We start from the raw sequence: 27,612 nt of genomic DNA, 5'->3' as shown, positions 1-27,612 counted from the left end.
TCCTGTTTGATGCTCAATTTGGCTTCCGAAGGGGAAAGTCGACGGAAACGGCTTTGTTATCACTTAAGGAATGTATCCTGCAAAACACTGAAGCAGGTATTCTCACTGTCGGACTCTTCATTGATTTTAGTAAGGCTTTCCATTCCCTAAACCATCAAATTTTAACTCATAAACTTTCTCAAAACGGAGTTCGTGGAACACCTTTAGACCTCATGAAATCATACCTGCAAAATCGAAAACAATCTGTCTATATCCACAACAATCAGTCTTTTTTTCTGGCGGTACGAAATGGTGTGCCTCAAGGCAGCATTCTGGGCCCGATGCTTTTTAACATCTATATAAATGACATTGTGCATATTTATGACAAAGCGAAATTTATTATATACGCCGATGATAGCAGTTTACTAATCCCTGGTCACGACATAAACAAGTTAATTGAAGAGTGCAACGTAATCCTTACGAAACTAGAGCACTGGTCCTCTTCTAATTGCCTCCAAATAAACCCTACAAAGACTAAGGTAATGATTTTCCGTGCAAGGAACAAGCCAGTCGAACTACAACGCGCTCCTAAATACGCAGGTCAAGAAATTCAAATTGTAGACAGCCACAAAATCCTTGAAGTTACTTTCTCGTCGCATCTCAGGTGGGATCGACATGTGGAAAATATTTGCAAAAAGCTCTCTTCAGTAGCAGGTGTTCTAACACGATGTCGATGGCTCCTTCCCACTCACGTGAAAATTCAAATTTATCATGCTCTTTTCGGTTCCGTAACTCTGTTTGGGCAACACCACAAAAACAAATGTGATAAAAATACAGGTTCTGCAGAAGAAAATGATCCGCTACATTGCAAACCTTCCTTATCTGTCTCTCCAACGCAAACTGCTTTTAGAAATTTTAACATCATTCGTTTTGAACATATATATGTTTTTCGCATTTTGAGGTTCTTTTACCATTCTTCTCCTGCTTATAGAGATTTCTTAATACGTACTACACATTTAAGGACCGCTTCGAATCGACTCTACACCTGAAATACCGATCTCTGGTATATTCCATATTTTCGATAAATTATAAACTACAAACGCATGAACACAATTTACCGACCACTCTTAATAAGCACAAAGTTTTGGATAGTGTTAAACCAAGCGAGTTAAAAATGTATTTTGTTAATATATAGCCAGGTTGCATTTAATGTTCCTTTGTTGTCTGCCGGAGCCATGTATGCCTATTGAGTGTTTCTTTTCTCTTCATTTTTCTCGGGTCTTCTCTTTGTTTTCATGCATCTGTAAACTGTTGTTAGTGAACATACATGCTCATTGTTTTCATTGCAGTTCAAAAAATTGAACAAAAAAGTAAAAAAAAATAAAGATAGGGGTGTGGGGAGCAGACAGGGACAAGATTGGGGGAGGAAGCAAAAATAGAAAGAAAAGAAAAAAAAGGGGAGGGGAACTATTCTAGTAAGGAAGGACGGGGTAAAAAAAGGAGATGGCAAAACGAGAGAAAGGGAGAGGAAGACGGTGCCCGCGATATGGGCAGCGCGGCAACCACAGGCGTACGAAAGCAAAACGTGCAAACAAGACACAAACAAAATGCACAAACACAAAGGGCGCCGCTGCAGATGCGTGGTGGCCAAAGAGGCGCCGCTGCGCAAATGACACTGGCAGCGACGAACAGGCCAAACCAGGCGCCTTTTGGGGGGTCTCACTAATTTCCGGTGAGCCGAGGGCTAGAACGTTAAGGAAGGAGTGGGCTACGTTAACGAGCACATGTGTAAGAACTTACTCAGGGGGTCTGGGTTTCACTGAACGGTGCACCCCTCTCCCTGGGCGGGTCGTTGAACCGACTTCGTCGGGAATACTTGGTTGTAGTGGAGAAGGGCTGGGCTAGCTGTGTACAAAGATTTCAAATTGTCGGAAAAAAAGTAAGGAAAGAACGTCAAAGCTTATTAATACTGCACGAGGCAGGATAGTGTAAGTAAGGAGGGGTATGATTGCCTGGGATATACACTACGAGTTATAAAGGGTATATCTGAGTTAGACAATTAACGAGAGGTGCAGTATTATTTTGTTTGGAGGTCGTGAATGAAAGAAAGGATACCAGGCTTTTCGTTAAGACATTCTTGAATAGTATTAAACCTGTGGATGAAATAGAATTCACGTTGTTCACGTTCTCGCCTGTTTTTGAAGCCCCCTTGAATAATTGTTACTTTTAGTTGGTCAAATGGGTGTCCTTCTGAGTTTACATGCTTGGATAGGGGAAGATTGGGGAGAGACTTGGTGTGTGCTCGGTGGTTGTTAAATCGAATGCGGAATGCAGTGTTTGTCTCTCCTATGTATTGCTGGTTACACACAGTACATTCAAGAAGGCAAATAATGTTTGATGAGTCGCAGTCAAACTTGCCGTTGATTGAATGCTGGAAAACTGACCTCGTACTAGTTGCGGAACACGTAGTCTTCATGTGCTTGCAAACTTTGCAGCGATCTTTACTACAGGGCTGGCATCCATATTTTGGGGTTTTGTGTTCCTTGGAGTGGACTAGATGGTTCTGAATGTTTTTGGCACGCCTGTAAATCACGCGGGGTGCGCATGTAAATATTTTCGATAGTCGTTGACTTTGCTGGAGAATATTAAAGTGCTTATTAAGAATTCTGTTTATGTTCGGTGCGTTACTGTTAAATGTGAGAATAAGGTTTGTAGTGTAATCATTTCGGTTATCTCTTCGGTGCCCCTGGAGTATTAGACTACGGTTCAGATTTGAAGCTCTGCTTATGGCGTCATCAATAAAAGAACGTGGATAGCGCTGTGTTAAGAGCACGTAAACATTTTTTAATGCTTTTTATACGTATATGTAAACATTTTTTTTGCTTGAAGTGCGTTTGTCGTGTACTGCCATTTCAGAGGCGCTTGGGCCCAGTCAAGCTGCTTTTTAGCAGCTTTTAGCCCTTGCATCTCTGTAGTATGTAACTTGCATTTTGTAAAAATGAAATGAAATTGCATTTGGAAGAGAAAGACAAGGTTTCATTTTGCAGTGTAAGCTTGCGTCTCTAGAATGAACAGAGAACGTTGCCTCACACTGCTTGGGCCTGTCGTTTGACCCCTCGTTCACCGCAGGGAAAAAAAGGACCTCTCTAGGAAACTATTTGTGGGATCTTTCCTCTGCTTCAGGAGGGGAGGGGGAGGGGAAGGGGGTTGATGGCCTCCCCTTTGTCGGGTTCGCCGCGACACGCGACGCGCGACGGACAAGACGACGAAAGGAAGCGGGGAAAGCTGCCTTTCCGAAATTAACCGTGACTTGCAGGTGCCTATAGCTGTGTTTGGATTCCAGGGAAGTAGCAGCCGACCTCTGAATCCTCCTCGCCCATTCCCACGTAGGGAGCCTACATACATGCCGCCTGCCGCCTGGCTTAGGGTGGTGACATCTCTCCCAGTGTTGCCGAAAACGGCCGCTAAACATGACGGGCAGCCATGTTGTTCCCCTTGAAGAGAGCATCCCCGGCTTTCAGTGGCGTGGTCGCTGGGGCGATCTATAACATTAGTTTATATTCTAGTTTATCGGCGTTTCTTTCGAAGTTAGTACCAACAGATGACGCCGTTCCGACGACATAGAGCAGTTCTCAGCGACGGTGCATTACACTCCGAACGGGTCTCTCCTCTGCGCGCGTCATCGCGCCAAAAGGCAGCGCTTATCAATTACGTAAAAAGGGTTCCTCCTCACGATGAGCACTAACCGAGCTTAGGTGTTGGGCGTTCAGAATTTAATGTTATGACGGTAATCAAAAGATTACGCAGGCCCACTTTTTAATGCTTATCAATTACTTGGTTCATGCGCGGCCTGTACAGAATGTGGCCGTAGTGGCTGTGTAGCTTATGTCGGGCATAATCGCCGCAAGTGTTCTATCGTTGGATAGCTTATGTCGAGTATAATTGCACCGGACTAATTGTAGGTCTCAATTAATTACCGGTAATTAGTTAATTGTAATGTAATTGAAATTTACGCTACATCACTAAGTCGCTGGATAGCTTATGTTGAGTACAATTGCACTGAACTAATCTTGTCTTACCGACCATTAATTAGATAACCGTGATTAAAAATCAATCGTTATGCTCCATCATCAAGCTATATATCGTTGGATAGCTTATGTCGAGTATAATTCCACCGGAGTAATCGCAGGTCTTAATTACCATTAATTATTTATTTGATTTAAAATTGAACCTAATGCTATAGCATCGTCATATATCGTTGAAAGGTCTCGATGAGTAGAATCGAAAATGTAACGGTAAACCGAGCTAACGCTGGTCTATGTAGGTTCAAAATAAAACCACGCAACAGAAGCAAAACAGTAGCACCTAATGCTTATGCATTCACAGCACGGGAAGAGACTTAAGTGCCCCAGTAGTTCTATTACCGACATCACAATGGCATTTGCGTGTGCAATGTACCATTAGTTTGTGCATTTTGCTCTTCTGTGAGCAATTACACATGCTCTACGCAATGAGCTATGCAACCCCATACTAGCACACTGTAGCTTCAGCAAAAGGTATAAACATACTTAAAAAAATTTAGGGAATCTTGAGGCTGATGTTAACAAATTAAGATCGAGTGTTGTAAGCGTCTTAGTTTTGTACAGATTGCCATTGAGTTAACATTAAAGCAGTGCTTCATTTCACATTGCCTACCATTTTTCCACGTGTGCTGAGAAACTAACTTACACAGGGTGTTCAGTAGGAGGCTCAAATGTTCAGAGTGTAACATGAGACTTGCTGGAATGGAATCAGAGAAAGAGGAGCAATACAAACAATGGGACAAGTGAGAAAACCTAAAATCAAGAAACCAAATGACATTTTCAGACGCCTTCGTGTAAACATTCAAGAAGCTTCTTTTATTGCCGACACGCTTCTGGCAACTGTCAATTAAAGGGGAGGTGCTCATATTCTTTCTCAAGCAAACTGACAGAATATATAAGCATCCGCAGCCAGCTAAAGTGCATATGAAATTACATTCTTCCATTATCAGCATCTGTGAAACCAGTGAAATTTTTGTACACATATCAGTCACTCCTGTAAAACATATCTGGTGCGCACACTGATGGTGTAATTGCAAACAGGCTTATTATTTTTAAACATTGACCGAAGTAAAGCAGCTTCGTTGCTCAATGAACACTTCTACATAAAACAAAATATACTGATAGCCATGAACAAATTGCATGAGTGCAGTACAGAGGACACAATAAATGGGCTAAATTAGCAGGACTAGTAATGCAAACAACTCAAATGATAATGAGAAACACCACGGCAACTCTGTGGGAGCGTATGTTTTACAGCCCCTAAATAATGCAAGGCATGGTAGTGATGCTCCAGCCACAAAAATAAGACTGTTACGCACTTCACAAAAGACTTGAAACAGTGGTTTACACATTTGCATCTAGTTCCAACACTTGCTCCTAAAAACTTCACCTTTGATGAACACACTAGTGGCACGCACTGTAAATCAGCTTGCTATTTCCAAATGCTGACTGAAGCAAAGCAGCTTCATTGGTTAGTGCACACAATCTGCAAGCAACAGCTTGCTACAGAGAGGTGACATAAAAATATGCTGAAAGACGTGAACAATTTACAGGCGAGCAAAGTACACACGACATACACAGTGAAAGTGTCAGAGTGCTATATTCGGGTACAACCCAAGGAAGTAGTGGCAGATGCCCCCCGACCGTTTCCCTCCAGCCAATAGCGGTGACCGATTTTCATGACAACGCGGTCAATCCGATTAAGCCACGGTTAACTGCCGTTCATCTGCCACTCCCAGCGATGCAACTTCCCAGCATTAAACATGGTGTCATGAAAATCGGTTGGCGCCATTGGCTGGATAGAATTCTTTAAGGACATCTCCCCTATTTTCTTGAGTTGTGTCAAACTATAGAAAAACAACGAAAGCAAGGCCAAATCATTAACTAGCTGACTGCAAGCATCTAAGCATATGATGTTACCATCCTTCTCAGAGTTCAGACCAGGTTTGTTGCGGCACATGTTTTGCTAGACATTCCATCCACCCTCTGTGCATGCTGCTGTCGTAGATGGATCCTCAGTCTTGTCCTCACATATTTTGTCAGGAGGACCTTCCCTGCCTGAGCATGATGTGTTTCACAGCAACCTAAGTTCAACTTGACAGCCTTGCACAGGGCATTCAGAATGCTAGCAAATGGGGTTTTGAGCACCATGATTTCCTTCATATCTGCAAAAGTCTTAAACTGCTCCTCACATTCTATAAGGACATTAATCACTGCTTGCGTTGGGTAAATGAGGTTCTCAGAATTTTTCACGTACTCTTTAAGCTTAATAAGATTGCTATACTGATTTGTAGCATCTCCAACAAGGGCATTTTTGCAGTCACTACAGTTACCAATGGACTTCATGACAGACTTGACCAGGAATCCTCCTAGATAAGCAAGAATGTCACATTCTGCTTCTGTGAGAGCACACACAAACAGGTTTTCTAGCTCTTCAGGCTCTTGGTTTTGTCCTTCATGTCTCTGGATAGTTGGGTCAAGGAGGTCAGCTAGATGCAAGCTGTCATCAACCTCGTAGCTAGAATTTGTAGGTGTGTGCATGAACTGTCCAACACAAATCAGCTTCAGTGCACACTTAACGTCGTATGCACTAGGGACCGGCTTCTTGAGTCTCAACACAGAGAATATGTTTTCGAGACAATCTTGTACGAGCCGGCCAAGAAGCACATACTTGTAGCTTTGGTTGTCCAAGAGGTCTTGCGACAGGCTGAGAGCAACAGTGGTCGATGCCAGAAGGCCAGCTTGTGAAGGCTTCCAATGTGCCGTTGCTCCCATTTTCATTTGACGGAAAGTGCTGCACGTCAGTTCCAAAAGCGCAGTGGCCTCTTTATGCTTTGAAGGATCTATATCGCTCAGAGCAACAACCTGATGTCTGGCCGACATAAGGGTGTACCACCTGCTCACGAGGTTAAAAAACCACGCTGTAGCCTCTGCTTCGGGGGGCAAAATTTTTTGTTGGATTAAATATCGGATAGCAGCAGGAGCCTCACGGAACAATTGCACAGCAATGTTCACTTTCATGGTAGTGAAATGTCCACTGCTGATGTGGATTTCCGACAGCCTATTTGCAATCTTCAGCTCACTTTGACAGTCGTACTTCAACACTGCTTCAACATGCTCCACCTTGACAGTGCCAGAAGGAAGACTTTGTTCCTTAACAGTTTCTTCACCCAGAGTGAATTCTCCCACTCGGAGTAGTTGGGCACGGATGTTCTTCAAGACGTGGGCGGGGTCAGCCATAAAGAATAGTTGCCTGCCACGGAGGTGCGGGTGCGGAATACAGCAGACAGTCTGTGAGTTTCTGTGGTTGGACAAGCCAAGCAGGCGCCAAACTGCACGGTTGGCAGCTCCCATGTCACTTGTGACAACAAGCACTCTAAGCGAGATTTGAAAACAAAGCTCAATCAAGTGGAACACAATGTCCTTTAAAATAGAGCCATCTATCGACCTTCCAGTGAAGTGATAGGCGATAACCTGTTTCCATCTCGTGTTCACGCCACCAACCATGAACACAAGAGCATGGTTGGCAACATCTGTAGCGGACTCCGGCAATGTAGTGCTCCCAAAAAAGCAATCAAGCGAGCGATCGTGGTCAAATCCTTGGGAGATTTCCATCTCATCCATGAAGAGCACACAGTCTTTTTCTATGTCTTGCATTGTGGCTACTTTGGATTTCAGGACATTAAAAACTTCATGAAGAACTCCAGGCAAAAATTTAATATTTTGAAGCCTTTGTATTAATGTCCTATTGCATGGCAGTGGATATGATAATGATCTTAATAATTCATAGCCTGCTGTTCCACATGCGTGCTTTATTTGAAGGGCCTCTCGAATAGTCTTCTCAGACCACTTAAGGCCCTTCGTAGTTTTCACCGTCAAAGCCCTTCTCTGGTCGTGTTTGAGGAACGGTAATTGTTCCAAGGTTATCATTTTTTGTTGTGGCGACTGTGACTTCTTTACAAGACTGCGCAGTTTTCTCTTTGTTTGCTCGTGAAGCCTCTGTAGGTTTCTGTACTTTTGGGCCAAGTCCTTATTTCTCTTTCTCAGCTCAGCATTCTGTCTTTGAAGAGACAAGTCAGTTGAAGCCGTACTTGAACCAAGTGTGAATGCAGCTTGAGGTATTTCTTTACTTGATCGCTCATTACTATGCTGTGACCTTTCAGCGCTTAAGGATTCGGCCTCCATGGGTGAAGCTGCGGGCAGAGGAAGTCGACTTGCATCAGTGGAATCTTCCCCACTGGCTTTATCTGTTCTCAGAAAGGAATGGGCAACGCTGTCTGCATAGATAACAGTGTCGACAGCTTTGGGCGGCAGCAAGGTGGTTGTTAAAGGTAGATCATACCCTGGTACCTGAGCACATTGTAGTGGACTGACAGTGTCCTGGGAACTCATGCTGTCACTCACAGCCGAGTCTTGTGTTTGTTCGGCTGTTGATGCGAAGACAGGCTCTAGAGCAGCACTACCACATGGTTCATTTCCGGTGGGGTCAAGTACTGGGCTTTGCGTTGGCGTGGCCGGACGAAAGCAAGACCGCTTCTTCGGAGGCTTCCGGTGTTTCGGGATGGCTGAAATAAAAAATTCAGTCAATAGGGTAGCACTACACTCAAGAACTGCAGAAATTCTGCATTTACAGAAGAGCAACCTAGTACCTGCATAAAACTTCCAAATAAACTTCAGGAGTAGTAATATCAGTTGGGTTTTAAGATCCCAAAGCTGTACTGGGGGGCTTTAGATTTCTTACCGCCAGTGCATATTTAACAGCGTCGGAAAGCATGCTACAACTGGCAATGATTCAGTCGTGCAAAATTGTGCTCAACAGCAGGTTGTGTTAGCAGCTGAGGTACCATTGATGCAACTAGAATTACTAATCGTCCTGAATTTTGCCATTTTAGTTTCTGTGCCATGTGACATAGAACAAATGAGACAGCACAGTATGCAGTCTGCTTTAGGATATTTGTTTGATTCTAGACGCCCCCTTTCTCGCAGGCGTCGGGTGAATTATAAAGAAAAAACGATGCTATACAAAGTATAAACACACTATAGGTGGCCTTGTGCTCTTTGAATACAAGGCTATATCTGTGTGTTACGTTTTGGATCTTAGTATCATATATATGAGTGCATTCAATGTGTAGAGAAGATAAACAGTAGTCCCTTAGGGAAGCAGTGGGTGTTCAAGAAAAGCAAATATAGTAGGGGTAGGCAGAGAGTTAGGTGGCAAAAGTTTTGTTTAGTGCCATACTTTATACCTTTATGGCTTACACGGAAGATTTCAATTGTCATTCATTCATTTTTTTTTTCAATCTACAGTGAAAAATGAGCCAGAGGTAATGCAGAAGCCGTTAAAACACGGCTTAAGGTGATTTTATGTTTGAAGGTGCTGTTCGAATGCATGATCCTACAATAACGTGCAATATACATATTTTTTTATGCCCGCGATTTAGTTTTACAAGAAATGAATTGCATGGATCCCAACAAATTTCTAGCTAGGGATCTAGATGCTGATGCAAACATGCGCTGTAGGAATGCTTGGATATAAAAGCCATATCAATAGACCAAGAAGTTTGTGTGGATAATGTGGCCACAGATGGCACAGGAACCGGTTAAAGGGAAGTCAGTAGGATAGGCTTCGTCCTGCTATGGACCTTGAAATGCTGATGGTGATGAACCTTTCTTTGCAGCCTTCTAAAAGCAGATGAGCGCACATTTTTGAGCTTGCACAAAGCAACCACAGCACTACCGTATACGTGTAGACAAATTTCTTTGCAAACATTTCATATGAATGAGGCAGAGTTGTATTTAAGAGATGGATCAAAATTAGAAGCTTACCTCGATAAGTAAAAAGTGTGGGAACCGCATCTGGCCTTAGCTTCTTTAAGCCATCCTGTCTGTTTTGCTCGAAACTTGTTTCTTCAAAATGTGCCTGAAATGAATGGCAGCAAGTACTTCATAAGCATCAAGAAGTATATTCATACCTGCACATAACTGTGACAAATGCTGCAAACCGGAACATGACTAGCGTTACAACTACAGAGCTGTTTCTACCTGCTGTAATGTTTTCACATGCTGTCTTTTACCAGGCTATAGTGCCAAGCTAAAAAAACTGGATAAGGGCTTCCTAAAGGCTTCATATGCATGCCAGTAACCGGGCATATACAAAATGTGTTCTTTTAGTCTGATCTTGGGATTCCAATCTTTTTCTACCGAATGGCGTCGTACAGCAGAACGGTGCCTAGATAACCAGACCTGACTGAAAATAAGTTCCTCCGACCACAGCGCTCACGAAACAGCGAACGCGTACAATGTCAGAGAGATGTATAAATTTATTTTCACTACCTCAGTCATGTTCTCTGACATGAGTCTTGGCGCATGTATTACAGCGCAAACAAGGAAGCGGGCGCCAATATATCGTGAGTGCACTCGCGTGAGAATTACAGTCAGCGAGGGCGAATGCGAACCGTTGCTTCTCGCCCTTGGTGCTCGAGACACGCCGCCAGCGCATCTAAAAACTAACGAGAAGATTGCACCCACGCCCGCAATGCGTAGCCTGTTATCAAACCCACGCCGCGCACGCCGTTCGAGGCGGCCGTGGTTTAATTATCGTAAACGTGAAGCACAGTACACCAAACATAACAAGCGAGCAGGTAACAAAAGAGAAAAAGGTACGGTACTCACAGAACATATGCGAGAAGCAGCAGTGGGTTCCCAGCAGTCTCGCTTTACTTGTGCCAGCCAACGTTTTCTTCGGTTGGAGTCAGCCGGGAAACGAAACATCCGTGTGCCCTTCCTGCAGTGGTTCGAGCACTGCGGAACGCGACACCCGGGCATTGCTGCTGCGTAAGCTTCCTGGCGCACTTAGTGCAACAACCGACAACATATGACTGTCCCACTCAACGATGAACGGCGATGAAGACGCAACTGCTGCAGCAGCTAATGCGCGCCTATGCACGGCGGGGAACAAGATGGCGCGGCGTCTTCCCGTAACCATGACAACACACGCGCTGGCAACATGGGTCTTAGCGGGAGGCGGCATGTGCTGTGTCAAAGGAAGTCACCACCCTAAGCCGGGAGGGGGCGCGACATGTAGGCTCCCTATTCCCACGGGGCTCCGCGTGCCATGTCGCCATGTGCGGTGAAAAGAGCAGTGTGCAGAGTTTAAATTAAACAAGTATGAAGCTATACAATGAAGCCAATTACAGACAGCTAGAGGAATTTCAAGAGCATGCTGTGTGATGCTAGTTATCTCAGTGAAAACTAATGCAGCCAACTATTATTTCGTATTTTTTTTTACCCGACAGACATGAAAGGTCTGAAGATGAATTAGTACCAAACACATCGGTACATCAGTTGTAATGCCTGAAAAAAGTTGTACCAACATATAGATGCCCATGTCGTGATAATTAGGAATACTGAAGAATTAAGAAAAATTAAAACATTTTTTTTTGTTCGGGCTCACACACCTGCTACAAACATCTTTATACGTAGCAATTTAAATGACTCTGTAGGAAGCTTTTTGGGTAAAAAGTACAGTATGGCAGAAAGGAGTCTTTTGGAAATGCACTGTGTAGAAATAGCCATACCAATTCCACCTCATCGTTCGATAAATATAACAAATACCGTGCAAAGAAGCTTGCTGCATAGTATAGTTGCAAGTTACTGGTTGCAGACCGCTCTGCAGCCACTGAACTGTGATTGTGTATGTACTGCATGACAGTGCGTGGATAGCAAAGCAGTTAACCAACAGAGATGCTTGTTCATATCGTTTACCACACATATAAACAACATCAATGAAACAGGATGATATGTGTAACTTTTTGACATGTTCCTTTTTGGCAGCCTCTAAAAATGTTTCCGCCTAAATGAGCTGGCTTGTTTTGCAACAATATAACCACGGGACTGCTGTAAATTGCCAAATTTTCAAATTGTATGAAAATCATTTCATGTGAGGGGTCACAACCCTATCCTGTTTCTTGAAGGTCCCGTTGCTTTGTTGGCAATGCTTGGACAACCATGGCCAGCTTTCCGCATTCATGTGCACAGGGTATGTCCATTACGTGCATGCCTTTCCACCTAGTAATGGCTTACATTGCAAACAGACAAAAAAAACACATAGAGCACAAGTACATATAGTATTTGTAGTCCACACTCTTCTTCTTCACCTCAGTAAATATGGCACATACCCACGCGGGGGTATTAGCCAAGGTACAGTGGAGATTTGCCAATGAAGTATTTGCACGAGAAAAAAAGACGTGAGGCGGCGGCGTAGAAGACTGAATCAAGATAAAGATAGGAAAATTCAATTAAATTTAAGAAATATGAATTACCAGGAATAGAACCAAGCATTTCGGACATGAGACAGAATTCTGTATACAGCTAACAAGGTAACCTATCAGTTGCACTTATGTAATCATGAAGGTATCCATGCACAAACACTACTTAACGGGAATTCCTTGGCGCTCGCACCGAACGAGAGAAGAACTGGAAGAGACTGGAAGAGGGACCTCCAAATACTGATTTCCTTGAACAACCGCCGGCAAGAGAGGAGAAAATGGTCTAATGTTTCAACTTGCCCACATGAGACACAAAGGTTTGTCGCAGGGAACCCGTATCTGCGTAAGTACAAATTTAAGTGAGGGATTCTGCATCGCAGAAGCGTCATTGACACCTCAAAACGCCTTGATTTACACCACCGGACATCCCATGGGTACTTTAAGTGGTGAAAATCCACGGTATTGAGCAACGGATCACTCAAGCTGGCTGAAATATGTTGGAACCACTGGAAACGTGAAGTTTCCAACAGAATGAGGTGAGGGACGGGATAGATTAAGATTACAGGAGCGCTGAGAGCTGACCTTGCCAATAAATCAGTCACCTCGTTAAAATAGACACCCGAATGCCTGCAGGTACCCGGACAAAGCGGATCTCACGCACTGTGCACGGAACGAAAAACCTAAGCGGCCGATTCAATAAAGATTTTCCGGAGTTTTGGAGAGAGCCTAAAACTGAAAGGCAGTCTGCAAGAATAAGATCCCGTGCTACATGTCTGGGAATTTTGAGAAGAACCAAACCAATAGCCAAAAACTCTACGAAGAATTTAGAAGTATAATCAGGGATACGAACGGAATAGCTCCAAGCCAGATCCTGCGAATATATCCCAATCGCCGCCTTCTGACAGCTGCCGGAGGCATCAGTGGAGAGAACAGCATGATGAGGAAAATTGTGTAGGTGTTCAGAAAGAAGACCATTTAGGATATTTGCGGGCATATGTTTCGCATGGAACGGGTAAATATGGTCGTAATAGAAGACGGGGTCAGCCTGCGTATCAGCAACTCGTTGCAAGGAGATCAGATCAACCTGAAGCGGAGCTTGCGTGAACCTAACTTGCGGAAGCTGATAGCCTGGCCAGTGTTGCTGTTGTTGTTAGCCTATCAAAAGATCGCACATACCCACACTGGGCGATCGGCGAAGAATCCGGTGGCTATTCATCTGTACTCAATTAACAAAAAAGAAAACCACGCGGGAACGCAACACTGGCGGATGTGCTGAATTTCAGGAACAAACCATGCAACAAGTAACAAAATATTCCTAAATCAGATTTTACATTGCATAATGAACCATGACTGTACCAAAGCAATGAGACATAAGTGAAGCATTTCATTCCTTTCGTGACATAAATGAGTTATGAGGTTTGTTGAACAATTAAAAAAGTGATTTTTCATGGCAGCCAGCCTGGGTCATTTCAAGTTATAGCTCAAGATTCCAATCACATCTGATGTAGATGACACGCATGCTATGAAAGCAAGATAATTTTTTTTCCTTTTTTTAAGAGAAATGCACAGGCAGTTTCAAGGCTTGCTTCACAATTTAATTTCTGGCGTATACACAAAGGCATGTCTATAAATTATTCGTGCGTTACACCAGAACCAACACTACTTAAGTCGGTAAATCATGTTCATTACCTGGGTGTCATTAATAGCAAACATATGATAATGCTGCTAATGTTATAGACGAACAAACAGCGGTTTTATGAAGACGTTAAGTAATACGTGATACTGTTGTGTCCATCAGGTAGGCAGTTTCAAGGCTTGCTTCACAATTTAATTTCTGGCGTATACACAAAGGCATGTCTATAAATTATTCGTGCGTTACACCAGAACCAACACTACTTAAGTCGGTAAATCATGTTCATTACCTGGGTGTCCTTAATAGCAAACATATGCTAATGCTGCTAATGTTATAGACGAACAAACAGCGGTTTTATGAAGACGTTAAGCAATACGTGATACTGTTGTGTCCATCAGGTAATGAACTGTGCGGCAGTTTCAGTTTCTCTTCTCTTATTTTCAAATAATTCTCTTACTTTCAGTTTCTCTTCTTCAGAGTTTCAGTTTCAGTCACATGCATGTTGCTTGACACCGCGTATACGTGACGCAGGAAAAGTAGGGGGGGGGGGGGTCGGAGGAAACTTGGCGTCAGCATGACATCGCTCGCTCCGGTGTGTCGTTCGATCTTGCATCTACAATACAACAGCGTGCCGACGAGGTAAACCTTTACTATGAGTTTCACGAGATCTTACGCCCCCTCGTACATTCCTGAAAACCCCGGATCAGCCACCAATACCATGGAACCAGTGGAAGGCACTGTTTTCTACCTACTTAGAGGCGTCTGGCGCCTGAGTTTCCTGCATCCCGGCGCAAAGCTATAGATGCTTCTGCATTCCCGCGGCGTCGGAGGTCAGCGTCTTTCCAGAACGCCTCCCGCCACGAGCGCAATTTTAAAACGAAGGAGACCTCAATTAAGTGAAGTTACGAAACGCGAAGATGCGTCGAAGGTGCCTCCGCCCGCCTTCCGTCGCGGAGACAAAAAGAGGGTTCCTTCCTAAAAACTGAGAGAGAGAAGAGAGTAACAGAAAGAAAATGGGGAACGAAGGCGCGAAATCGCCCAAGTGTGCGTTATTGCAATGGGTTACTGCCCTATATGGAGCATCACGCTCTATTATCTGCAAAGCAGGAAAAAAGAAATAAATAAAATATATAAAAATATAAAAAGTTGAGGGGGGGCATAGGCAATATGCTTTGCTCTCATAACTGTTTTCTCTGGTCATGAGCAAGAAAGACTGGCAGGGGGAGGAGAAGGGCGGCATGTGGAAGCAAGCACGCAAATTGGCATGACCTCAGGCGATGCAGTCCGGGTGCTGTGAATTTCAGTAGGGCTAGGACTATGATCTCTGAAGTGTGGAGAGAGTACCAGGGTTTTCATTTATACCGGCCTGCACAGTGTTAAACTGATATATAAAGTATGACTCTCGTTGCTCACGCTCACGGGCATTTTGGAAGCCGCTCTGTAGCAGCGTAACTTTTAGTTTGTGAAACTCGTGACCTTCCTGGGAAAGATGTTTCGACAGGGGGAGGAGAGAAAGAGATCTGGAGTGCGCGCGGTGGTTGTTGAATCTAATTCGGAAGGAATTCTCTGTTTGGACAATGTATTGCATCTGATAATCGCCACACTCGAGCATGCATACTACGTTACTACTGTCACAGTGCAAGTTTTCACGGATGGAGTGTTTGAAGTTATAGTGTGTGCTTTGAGCTAGTGTTGTTGTCCGCATGTGCTGGCAAACTTGACAGCGATTCTTCCTGCAAGGTAGGCAAACCACAGGGTTTTACTTATTGACAGTTGAGTGAACTACATAATTCTGCATGTTTTTTGGTAGTCTGTAGGTAACCTGTAGAACTGTCGGAAAAATTTTGACAGTCGATCGTTTTGTTCGATTATGTTGAAATGTTTTTTTAGAGTTTTGTTGACATTAGGAAGGTTGTTTGCGAAGGTTAAGACGAGATTAGAGCGGTGTTCATTTGCGGTTGCTAATGGGGATCCCCAAACATTTCATTACGATCTGTTGCTTCCGCTTTCGTAACGGCATCATCAATAATGGAGGCCGGATAGCATTGGTCCCTTAGAACCTCCCGCATACGGCTAGAATTTTTTTCGAAGTCTTCTGGTCGTGAGCAGATCCGTTTGAATCTGATGGCTTGGGAATATGAAATTGAAGTTTTGCAGTGGCGTGGGTGGCAGCTCTTCTAATGAAGGTACTGTTGCCTATCCGTGGGCTTTCTATAGACACTGGTGATCAAGGTACCCTTCTCCATTAGAATTGAGACGTCCAAGAAATTAATTTGACTGGTGGAGTAAGGGTGTGTGAAACAGATGTTTGGATGTACGTTGTTAAAAGCTGAAATAAACTGGATGAATTGGTCCTCTGTTTTCGTCCATACCATGAATATGTTGTCTAGGAAGCGTTTGTAAAAAGCCGTTTTTGTTGGGTATGAGCGGATAAACTCCGATTCAATGCTATGCATATATATGTTGGCATAGTTTGGGGCCATTTTCGTTCCCATAGCGGTAACACTCGTTTGTAGGTAAAAGGAGTTGTTGAATTCAAAAAAGTGGAGCTTGAGGACCAGATCAGTAAGTGCAGCGATGGTACTTAATTTGGCTAGGAGCATCATCGTTTTTGTGTTTTCCATAGGATGTGACCAGAATCGGATGCCATCATCATGCGGTATGTTTGTGTACGGAGACACTACATCAAGGGTAACTAAATATATATATGCAAAGTTGAGAGACGCTTCATTTAGACAGATTTATTTGGAGTCGACATTTCGGACAGAGCCTGTCCTTTCTCAAGACTGAAGTTACAGCGATCTTCCTCCCGTTCTTGAGGAGTTGTAATTGGCACACATGTCCGCCACATGAAAATAGCAACAAGCAATCGGGTGCTGGAAAGAAGATGGACAGAAAAGAAAAATACTAGAAAAGGGAGAAAGAGTAATAAATAGAAAAAGAATACGCGCTGTCGCACCCTGTCCACCGAAAAGCCGCTGGGAGCGTGCAGAAAAAAAAGAGAAAGAATTAAAGGAAAACGAGGAGCGGGAGGGGAGAATGGTCGCCCCTCAAGGCAGAGCGGCGGCGAGTACAGAAACAGACGGCGGCGGTTTCGCGGAGATGCATGTACTCGCGTGCCCCTGGCCAAAACGAGTAAAAAAAACAAACAGAATATAGCGCAGACATGGCAGGACACTTCCCTGGAGCCTCTTCGGCAGGAATAGTCAATGTGGAATCAGCGGCGCAGTTTGCTTAAGTAGAGACATGTGCACTGTGCATGCAAACACAAAAAAATAAAAATAAAAAAGGCGACAAAACATCCGAGTTCGGGAAAGTGTCGTGGGGGGGGGGGGGAGGCGGAGGGTAAACGTGAATGGCGGGAGCATTTAGGCAAGGGTTCTTCAACTGCACAACTGCACCCCGCTCGGCAAAGTGGTCGAACTGGGTGGGGTGGAGGTAAAGATGCGCTTCTTTATCCCGCGCACGCTGTCACAAACGTGGGGAATTCTGAGAAAACTCTAGGGAAAATGTGTCTGTCCCCAACCGGACATGACGTCATTAAAAGTCACGTGACCATGACGTTAGAGGCGTGACGTCACTTTTTTGGGGGCCAATCAGCGTTTCCAGCCTACCGACCCGCAATCGCTTGTCTGCAGACAAGCCCAATGTTGCCCATGCCCGTTCCCGACAAGTGCAATGTTGCCAAAACAGAGGCTTCAGCCAAGTTCAGTGTTGCCCACGCCCGTTCCCGACAAGTGCAATGTTGCCAAAACAGACGCTGCAGCCAAGTGCAGTGTTGCCCACGCCCGTTCCCGACAAATGCAAGCGTCTGCCAGGCCCAAGTTGTATTGTAGTAACGTTAGCCTGGCCTGCATTACGCGTGAGTGTCACGGGCAGTGTGTAAAATTCCTGGCCTTTGACAATAAGCAAGCCAACATTCCTGCCTGCACTTTTGTTTCATTGTCGGTGATTTTTCTGCGTAACCGTCGCGTTGTTGAGTCTTTTCTCTTAGCGCGGCTGCTGTAATGTCCCTGCCGGAGTGTTTTTTGTATGATGTAGGTTTTCAGCGTATATTTTCGTGGTTTACTGCAAATATTGTCACGACAGTCCATACTCATTTTGCCCATTCTTCGCCTTGGGTTGTGGCACATTTTTTTTTTCAAATTGCTGAATCGTCAAACGTTCATATCTATCTCACACCTCTCATGAAAGCTGCGCGCGGCTACGGGTGACGTTGTCGCATGATTGATTAGATGAAACTTAAATAAAGGAGCTGAAGTGACAATTGTGTCAGGTAACCTAGAACAGTGCATTGGGCTGTAAGATCATTTCCTTAATTTAGACACTGTTGCAAACAGTTTCACGGTGGCATATACTTGCTGTCTTATCTTAACATAGGGCACAGGAAGGGAAAAATCCCACTAAGCACAACCTCCGCTACATTAACTGTTCAGAGCGCAAACAGTAGTCATTATTAATATTGCATCCACTGCTTTGTGTCTAATCTGAGCTCGATGTGGCATCCACATATCTTCTGCAATCTGTGATCTGGTAGGTCCTAAACATAAGTGATATTGCTTCTGAAAGTGCAAGCTTCTCTCACTTAGAGACCTGCTTTCCATGCTTGGTTTATGTGCTTGCTCCTTTTCTCCAATGCATAATGACTCTTTTGATGTTGTGTAGTGAGCACCCCTTTGATGGCTTGGAGCTTATCTAGTGTCCTCAGAATAATAAAAAGAAAGGTGGCTACTTCTCTGAACATCAATATATTTTTTTAAGAGTTACTTGCACCACACCATAGCATCCAAGGAGTTAAAAATGTTGAAAAAGAAAAGTCTACTCATTGAAATCATTGAAGAAAGCACCACTGGATAATATAAGAACAGTACTTGACACTAAGCTGTTCTACTCTAGGATAGGTAAAAAGCAGAATGGAAAACACCACCCTTTAAGGAAAGCTCTTTTACCTTGAAATGCTTCAATATGTAATTAAGTTGTTGGTTGAGTATATTTCTCACAGTTTACAGCAGGTTTAGCAAGTAAATATTGTAGAAAGATTTTAATCAAAGATTTTTCCCGTGGTCGTTCCACTGCTGTTTCTATTTCAGTTTGCAATATTTGCTCTGTCATTCTGAGTTACTATTTTTAATTTCCCGGTGGAAATCAAGCAGCACTGTTGTGATTTTTTTCAATTTACTTATAAGTGGCCATGTATGCAAGCCCCAAGAAACACATCCATGCTCAAGTATAGGACAGACTTGACTATCAGCTGTATTCTGAAATCACTTTGCAAACCCAGGTGAAAATTTCCTGCTGGGAATCTGCTGGTTTGTACTGGTCCCAGCAGCAACTTTGCTGGTTTCGGTCTGGGCCTGCTGGTCCCAGCAGCCCACTTGCTGGTTTTGGTCTGAACCTGCTGGTCCCAGCAGCACTACTTGCTGGTTTTGTGTTGGGAACTGGTCCCAGCAGCAACCTTGCTGGTTTTGATGTCTGAGTCTGCTGGTCCCAGCAGCACCACTTGCTGGTTTTGTGTTGGCGGATTGGTCCCAGCAGCAACCTTGCTGGTTTTGTACTCGATCAACTGGTCCCAGCAGTAAACCTGCTGGTTTTGTACTCGGTCAACTGAAACATATTGTTGCTTTTAAAATCAAGTAGCCGGTCGTCAGAAGGGTTCTACTGGTCTCAGTAGAGAAGAAACCGGCTTTATATTGAGATTATTATTTACTTGCCTGGAGAAAAACTGATCAGCTGGGAATTCAACCTGGCGTGTATTGGACCAGATGACCTAGCTAGTTAGAAACCAACTAGACGTGACTAGTTTCATTCAGAAGGTGTGTATTAACAGCCATTTGGCAACTGCTTCAGCGCTTGAAACTTGAGTATTTATTGGGAGACAGGTGTAACTAGATAAAGAAACACAGTGACAAGCTTCTGCGACAAGCTCCATGTATGGCTAGCAGTAAAAGTGGAACTTCGCCTTGTGAATTCCAACTCCAACGCTTTTCTTAAAACGATACTTCGTCAATGGAAGATCATGCCTATCAAGAATATATAATATCAGTCTTTGAAGCGCTTTGATTGCCTTCCAAGACAATCCATACTCAATGGCAAAATTCACAGTCAGTGCAAGGAAGTCCTCAACAGTTAAATCACTGCATTGCGTCTGATCTGACGTCTCAGGGTGCTCGGAAAAGTCAGGCAGTTGCGTGTGATTGCTCGACGATGTAGGAGTTTCCGTAGGACCTGACCAATTATAGCTGCTGCCATAATCATCCCCATCATGATGCGTGGCCTGTGGTGATGTCTGCGCTGGTGAAGATGACCGCGTAGGTCCTTGCTCTGGCGAAGCTTAGCGTGTAGATCCTTGCGCTGGCGATGGTAGCGGCCGCGGAGATCCTTGCGCTGTTGACGTCGGGTGCGTATCCCCTTGCACTGGCGACGATTACCGCGTAGGCCCTTCAGCTGGAGACGGTGGGTGCGCAGACATCCGAAGATAACTTCTGGTGGAAGTCGGAAGACCAGCATCGCTGCCTGGGTCAAGACAACGCCGGTACCGCTTATTCCTGCGGCCCATTCTTTCAGCTCACTGTGACAATAATACCACGGCCACCATCCGAATAGCACTTGAACGTCGACCGAAGAGAAGCACTAGGCGGGGATTGCTGTTGCTGCTGCAGGATTTGGATATGGGGCTTTCTCTTTGTATCGGGCGGCCCTTACAAAAAAAAAAAAAACTCGTGTCCTAGCCTATTTTGCAGGAGGCCCTACAGTTACAGAAAATATACTAGTTCACTGCACTACAGTCGTCGAGTTGAACGAAGCGTCTAGTTGGATTTGGATTGGATTTAGACAACCTGGACTGGTGAAAATGCCGATGTGGCTATCCTTCAAGAGCTCATTGAACTGATTTACGAGTAAATTAGCACATTTAATTACATGAACATGCCACTAAAACTTAATAAGTAACTGTGTATCAATTGTTTTGTTTTAAACGAGTTTTGAAAAACTTGCTTACTGACTACCTTTTTTCTTGTCCGAAGTTTGTCGCGTCGATTTTTGGAGATAGCAACATTGGGTACCTGTTTACCTTTCTTTTCCATCTTTTCCCTGTCTTCGCGGAGTGCACGGACGAGTATCGATCCCCGTCTCTCTGTTCTATCATACTGTGGCGGCTTTTAGCTTTTTAAATTACTTCGCTAATCCGAACTTATTCAGTTAATTAATCTGCGGCTGATCTGCGCTTGCAGAGTTATTAGTGATCCTTGGTGTGCATCACGCTCCACAGACACGTGCGATGTTTGCCGTTGTCAGGTTCGCGCACGATATAGATAAGAAGTTGTACGTGATTCCTGCAAAGGATATTACGAATTTCAACCCGAAAAACAACACAGACTTCAATAAGCGGTCTGTGTATACCGCGTTCTGGAGAGATCCGCTGGACGGAAAGGACAGCAGTCACTACAGCACCCAAGTCCTGATGCTAGGAGGTAATGGCTCAGTTTTGTGCACCTTAATTGCATGAGATTTTGCCACGCGAACTGGGTTACTATAATATATGTGTGTGTATGTCTGAATTTCTCACTGCAGAGTCGGAGAAAGAAATCCAGGAAAGGATGAAAAAAAAAAGACTTGCGATGCCAAAAATTCTAGATTCGCATGATTCTTCAAGTGAGACATGTGAAGAGGAAACAGCAGCCCAAAAGAAGAAGGTGTGCTTGCATTGTGCAGTGTTATATCTTGATTGTGCAATCTCGTGAAATTTAACCTGCGATGTGTTGTAGTGTATGCTTGTTGCAGCACATCCTGTGTTTTTAGTTTTTTCGTTCTTTAGAAGCAAAAGCAAACTCTGCTGGCATCCAAAAAAGCAGAGTATGATGAGACCATGCTAAAAAAAAAAATATGGACGATGCCAGAAGCAAAACACTGGCAGCTCAAAGCCGCGACAGCCGCCAAGTGGTAAGTAGTACGCCTGCTTAGCTATAAGCTGCCTTATAATTATCAGACACCTTTAAACGTCAGATTAAATCTGAAACCGTGAATGATAATTCTTTATAGGCCAAGAAGCGAGTTGGCTAAAGTTCTTTAGTTATTATAGCAAGTTGGGAGTTATGTGCACTATGCCCCTGCAATCACCTGCTGGATCCTAGTCACACCCCTCCTTCCTTTCATATGGCAGCTATCTCTGCAGCACCTTATTAACTGTTGTAAATACTTTTTTTGCAGCCACGGTCAAGCACTGGGGCCTACAAAGGGGCGTGGATGTTGACCCTGTGGTAAAAAATATAAACAGGATTCTCAGCGAGAAGATCCAAGATATTGTTAAATCCAAGCGGAAGGAATGAAATTTCCTTTCACATGAAAATAAACATGTTCAACTCCACAAGATGAGTAGATGTTCCTGCCCTGTCTTGCTGTTGAGAGCATGTAATGCATTAGTATGCGCCAAAGCAGCAAGTGGGATTCTGTGTCCAATGAGCTGTGTTTGCTCGGCAGTCTCGGATGAGCAGAACTGGCACGTTGGTTTAGCTTGGGTTCATCGAATTCTGCGTGAAGGAACTAGAACAATAGAAGTGACACCAATACCATACAGCTCTGTGTTGGTGGTATTTGCCTCGTTTCTACTGATCTTATTCTTTCACACATTTTGAGAGGTCAAAGCTCATTTCAATGCCTGCTGGCCCCACTAACACCTGCTGGTCCCAGCAGCGCCTGCTGGTCCCAGCAACAACTGCTGGTCCCAGCAACGCCTGCTGGTCCCAGCAGCTCCTGCTGGTCCCAGCAGCTGCTGGGAATCTGCCAAAATCCCAGCAGTGTTGGGACCAGCAGATTCCCAGCAGGAAATTTTCACCTGGGAATGACCGAATCTCTACTGTAATTAACCCGGAGCTGATGGCTGCCTCATTCCAAATGTAATTCACATGCTTAATACAAGGCCTGAGATAAAAAGCACTCCTAAACATAAATTTCTTGCTTGTTCTTAAAGTAATATGATTAACTCTGTGCCTATCAAAGTGATTACAGCACTTTCTTGTAAAGGTGATGTGAACAGTTTGCAAAGCTTTTAGCAGAGTAGGTGAATCATACACAATTTGTGAATTACACTGGAGGAATATCATCAGGACCAAATACCTTGGCCTAATTAACATCTTGGAATAATATACCAATCCCGTTAACTCAAAATCTGACCTCCAGCATGCGGTCTAGCTTAGCAGGCGGTGTGAATCTAACAGTATGTAAGCAAGACGGCATGCAGATGACGAATAACCACTGCAAAGTTTTGTTTGACATACATTATTGTTTATTCAAAAACTAGCAAGGTGATGGTTCGGGCTAGTGGGTATGCATATGGGTATTAGCGCTTGTGTTTGTCCCCTGTTTTGTTGCTGCGCTATGGATCATAATCAAAAACTAGTGCAGGCATGAGGTAAATAAATTAGTAGACGAGGAGGCCCCGAGTAGAAACTGTCAGGGGGACCTCCTGTTATTAATTGTATATATGACGCATATTAAACATATGGCAGATAGCAACTACATATCGGAAAACAGGTGCAGCAGGAATTAACAATCACAACTCACTCTGCATGTGGTATAGAGTAAATGGCAGAGTTGATGACAGAGTTGAGTGGGCTCGGCAGCACGCCAGCGATGGCCCTTGCTAACGTTCTACGCTTCTTGGTGCAGTTCCTCGGACTCTCGAGCTCGCAGCTGCTGGAGTGTTCGAGCCCCCGGGTCCCGTACCTAGCATCCGTCGTCAACTCCAGTCCAGACGCAACACTCCTGCTTTCCGGACTTCACACGGTTGAGCCTTTCTCGGCTACGAATGGCCAGCCCATCGACAACGCATCCCGGTCCGCGCAATTTCTACACGGCCACGGACCATATCTTCAAGCATCATGGCTTTCCCTGAGCCGCCTGAACGCCGGAACCGCCCCTGTACATCCTGCGCATGCGTGGACTTGTGCTAAAAAGGCAGCTCGGAGCGGCGCGCCCTTCAGTGGGCTCGGCAGCACGCCAGCGATGGCCCGTGCTAACGTTCTACGCTTCTTGGTGCAGGTAATGAAACCTTATTGCCTTTACGCTAAGCCAAGTAGCTACCGTGCACTCTTGGTGCTGCCGAGCCCACGGCGTTTCCGGTCCATCATGTATGACTGTGCGCATATGTTGTTAAAACTTCTTATGGTAGCTGGTGATATAGAATCTAACCCCGGCCCTAACAAAGAGATTCTTGATGCTTTGAAGGAAATTCAAACTGGGCAGACAGCAATGCTAGCGCAGCTAAAGTCGATTGAAATGAAACTAGTTGATCATGATAAAACGTTTTGCGAGATTAAGGCGCGACTAGATAAAATTGAGACAGCATGTGTTGGTATTGATGACATGCAGACTGAATTGAAAGAACTGCATGGAATCAGCACTGAGAACACGGCGCAGATAAATGCTCTGTCTGCCCGGGTAAATGATGCAGAAAATCGGTCCAGACGAAACAACCTTGTTTTCTACAGCCTTGAAGATAAAGATAAAGAAACATGGTCAGATTCTGAAAATATCATCATTGCACACATTAATCCGTATTTAGACATCCAGTTAGAGCCACGCGACATTGAGCGTGCACATCGCCTTGGGACTTTCCAAACTGGTAGGTGCAGACCTATAATTGTGAGATTTGCTCACTTTAAAGACAAAGAGCAAGTCCTGTCTTCCGCTCGGAAATTCAAAGACACAGGATATGCGGTTGCTCAAGATCTTTCTCCCAGCACGCGCCTTGCCCAGAAACACCTCATCGAATTTGGAAAGGCTCGAAAACTGAAATACAAGTTGCGAAATGAAAAGCTTGTCACAAGTGAAAAAACGTACCATTTCGACCATGTTTCTAACCATGTCGTTGAGGACAGCTTGTAGCCACCATTAAAACCAAATTGTGAACCCCGTTCGCCGAATCGTCACCCTTTATCATTTCTGCTTGCTAACATTCGAAGTGTTGTTCCCAAGCGCGATTCATTGTGCAGTTTAATAGGTTCATCTTCATGCGATATCTTACTACTAACTGAAACATGGCTTAACGCATCAGTTCACGATTCTGAGATTCTTCCATTTCTCCCAGATTTTGAGATATTCCGGAAGGATAGACCCGATAATTCGCGCGGTGGGGGTGTATTGCTCGCCACTAAACGGGATCTGCATTGTTCATTTGTTAACCTCCCTTCACAACTGGAAATGATTTGGCTTCGATGCACTGCTACACATCCGCCCATCCTCATTGGTATTTGTTACCGCCCTCCTAATGCTGACAGTTCTTTCACCCCCTTATTTCATGATGCCTTAAATGTGTTAATTAAAACATATCCACTTAGCCCCATCCTTCTCTTCGGTGATTTTAATTTTCCCACAATAGATTGGTCTAATCCCGCCGCTACATTATCGAAAAACAGCCCGGCTAGCGATTTCTTAAACACGTGTATGACTTTTGGCTTAACTCAACTCGTCACTGATCCCACACGCGTTACTGACCACTCGTCCAACGTTCTAGATCTCGTATTAACAACGCATCCTGATAATTTTACTCCTATCACCTTGTTGCGCGGTCTCAGCGATCATTTGACGATACATACTTCTTTTTATTGCAATGTACTAAAGAAACAAAAAAATAAAAACACTTACGCTTTATGATAAAGGAGACTATGCCAGCATGAACCGTGAATTATCAGATTACTTCGACACCTTCGCTGCTAACTTTCCACTACATTCTCTCGAGTCAAACTGGTTACTTTTCAAAACAGAGATGCATCGGCTTATAAGCCTTTACATTCCAACCATTACTATATCAGAAAGAATAACATCACCATGGTTTAATGTATTACTCAAACGACTCAATAACAAGAAAAAACGCCTGTTCCGGTCGGCCAAGCTGTCTAACTCTTCTTCCACATGGCAGAAGTATCATGCTGTCGCAAAAGAATACGACAAGTTAACCGCTCAGACTAAACGGAAGTTTTTTCTACTACCTTACCATCTATGCTGCAGACTAACCCAAAACGATTTTGGAAAACCATTAGCCCTAATCAATGTAATGAGATTTCACTTAACAGTAGCTCTAGATCTCCTATTCCCGACACTGAGGTTGCAGATGTTCTTAACACAGTATTCAGTTCGGTCTTTACTAATGAACCCCTTGACAATCTTCCAGATCCACCATATTTTACGCACCCGCTCATGCAAAATATCACATTTCATCCCGTCGGCATAGAAAAGGTAATTGAGTCACTGAAGAACTCGTCATCTACTGGAGTGGACGGTATCAACGCCAAAGTGCTAAAAAATACTAAACATACGTGTAGCCTGTTCTTATCGCTCATATTCCAGGAATCCCTGAACACCGGTTCGATTCCACGTGACTGGCAGGTGGGCAAGGTCATCCCAGTCTTCAAGAAAGGAAGCCGATCATCGCCGAGTAACTACCGCCCGATTTCCATAACAAGCGTTTCTTGTAAAATAATGGAGCATGTTTTATACTCGCATATTGCTACCTTCCAATCGTCCGTTCATTTTTTTCACTCAAGCCAGCATGGTTTTCGCAAGAATCATTCCTGTGACACCCAACTGGCACTCTTCCTGCACGACTTACATTTAAACCTTGATCGTAATATCTCGACTGATGCAGTGTTTTTAGACTTCGAAAAAGCGTTCGATAAGGTTCCCCATGGTCGTCTCTTACTAAAGCTATCGCGCCTTAATATTCATCCATGTGTTCTGAACTGGATTCGAGGGTTTTTATCTAACCGTCAGCAGTTCGTATATGCCAATTCACACTCTTCATCCTTAACACCTGTGCTCTCAGGGGTAGCTCAAGGAACGGTACTCGGGCCCCTCCTTTTCCTGATATATATTACTGACCTACCGTGCAACATTTCTTCTCATATCCGACTCTTTGCCGATGACTGTGTCGTTTACCGAAGCATTACTAACTCCACCGCCCATCTCGCATTACAAACTGACCTTATTCGCATACAGGACTGGTGTAAAACATGGCTCATGTCATTAAATATTTCTAAAACCGTGTTAATATCCATTCACCGTCGTCGTAATTACGTAGCGCCTAATTATAATATTAATAACCTGCAGATTGGAACATCCGAATCATTCAAATATCTTGGTGTGCATATCTCGCCTGACCTAACTTGGACCTGTCATATTAATCACATAATAAATTCTGCTAATTGTGCTCTAGGTTATTTACGCCGTAACCTTTCACTCGCTCCTCCCCCTATTAAACAGCTTGCTTTTCAAACCTTTGTGCGTCCCAAGCTTGAGTATGCTAACGCTATTTTTGATCCGCACCACGTTAATCTTACTAACGCCCTCGAATTGGTTCAGAACCGCGCAACACGATTCATTCTATCAAATTATTCCTACCACTCAAGCATCTCAGCACTAAAAGCTCGAATCAACTTGCCCCCCCTAGCCTCGCGCCGTAAGATAGCACGTCTTAACCTTTTTCATAAATTTTTCCATTCTTTGCCTCTTGATAACCCCTACATAAAAAGAGCCCACCGCATCGCCCGGTTCAGTCACAGTAACGCAGTGTATCCCCTACAAGCCCATACTGTGACATTCCAGCAGTCATTTTTTCGGCGTACTGCACGAGACTGGAATGACCTGCCCACCGAAGTTG

General features: G+C 44.2%; 1 protein-coding gene across 1 annotated transcript; it reads left to right on the top strand.

The window, feature by feature from the left end:
- The first annotated feature begins 21,030 nt into the window (after positions 1–21,030).
- LOC144109850 (BEN domain-containing protein 5-like) lies at positions 21,031–22,326 on the top strand. Its single transcript, XM_077642632.1, has 4 exons — positions 21,031–21,430; positions 21,531–21,652; positions 21,759–21,899; positions 22,167–22,326. Exons 1-3 carry the CDS (start codon positions 21,238–21,240, stop codon positions 21,816–21,818), a joined length of 375 nt encoding a protein of 124 aa, XP_077498758.1. The 5' UTR covers positions 21,031–21,237; the 3' UTR covers positions 21,819–21,899; positions 22,167–22,326.
- Positions 22,327–27,612: the final 5,286 nt, after the last annotated feature.

Source organism: Amblyomma americanum, chromosome 1, assembly GCF_052857255.1.
Source record: "Amblyomma americanum isolate KBUSLIRL-KWMA chromosome 1, ASM5285725v1, whole genome shotgun sequence".
NCBI lineage: Eukaryota > Metazoa > Arthropoda > Arachnida > Ixodida > Ixodidae > Amblyomma > Amblyomma americanum.
This window is presented reverse-complemented; position numbering and strand designations above follow the sequence as displayed.

Bases quoted from the DNA above. Each gene is read 5' to 3' on its own strand.
- LOC144109850 (XM_077642632.1), top strand. From the start codon at position 21,238: ATGTTTGCCGTTGTCAGGTTCGCGCACGATATAGATAAGAAGTTGTAC. The intron at 21,431-21,530 runs GTAATGGCTCAG...TTCTCACTGCAG, and splicing joins CCAAGTCCTGATGCTAGGAG to AGTCGGAGAAAGAAATCCAG. The intron at 21,653-21,758 runs GTGTGCTTGCAT...CTGTGTTTTTAG, and splicing joins CAGCAGCCCAAAAGAAGAAG to TTTTTTCGTTCTTTAGAAGC.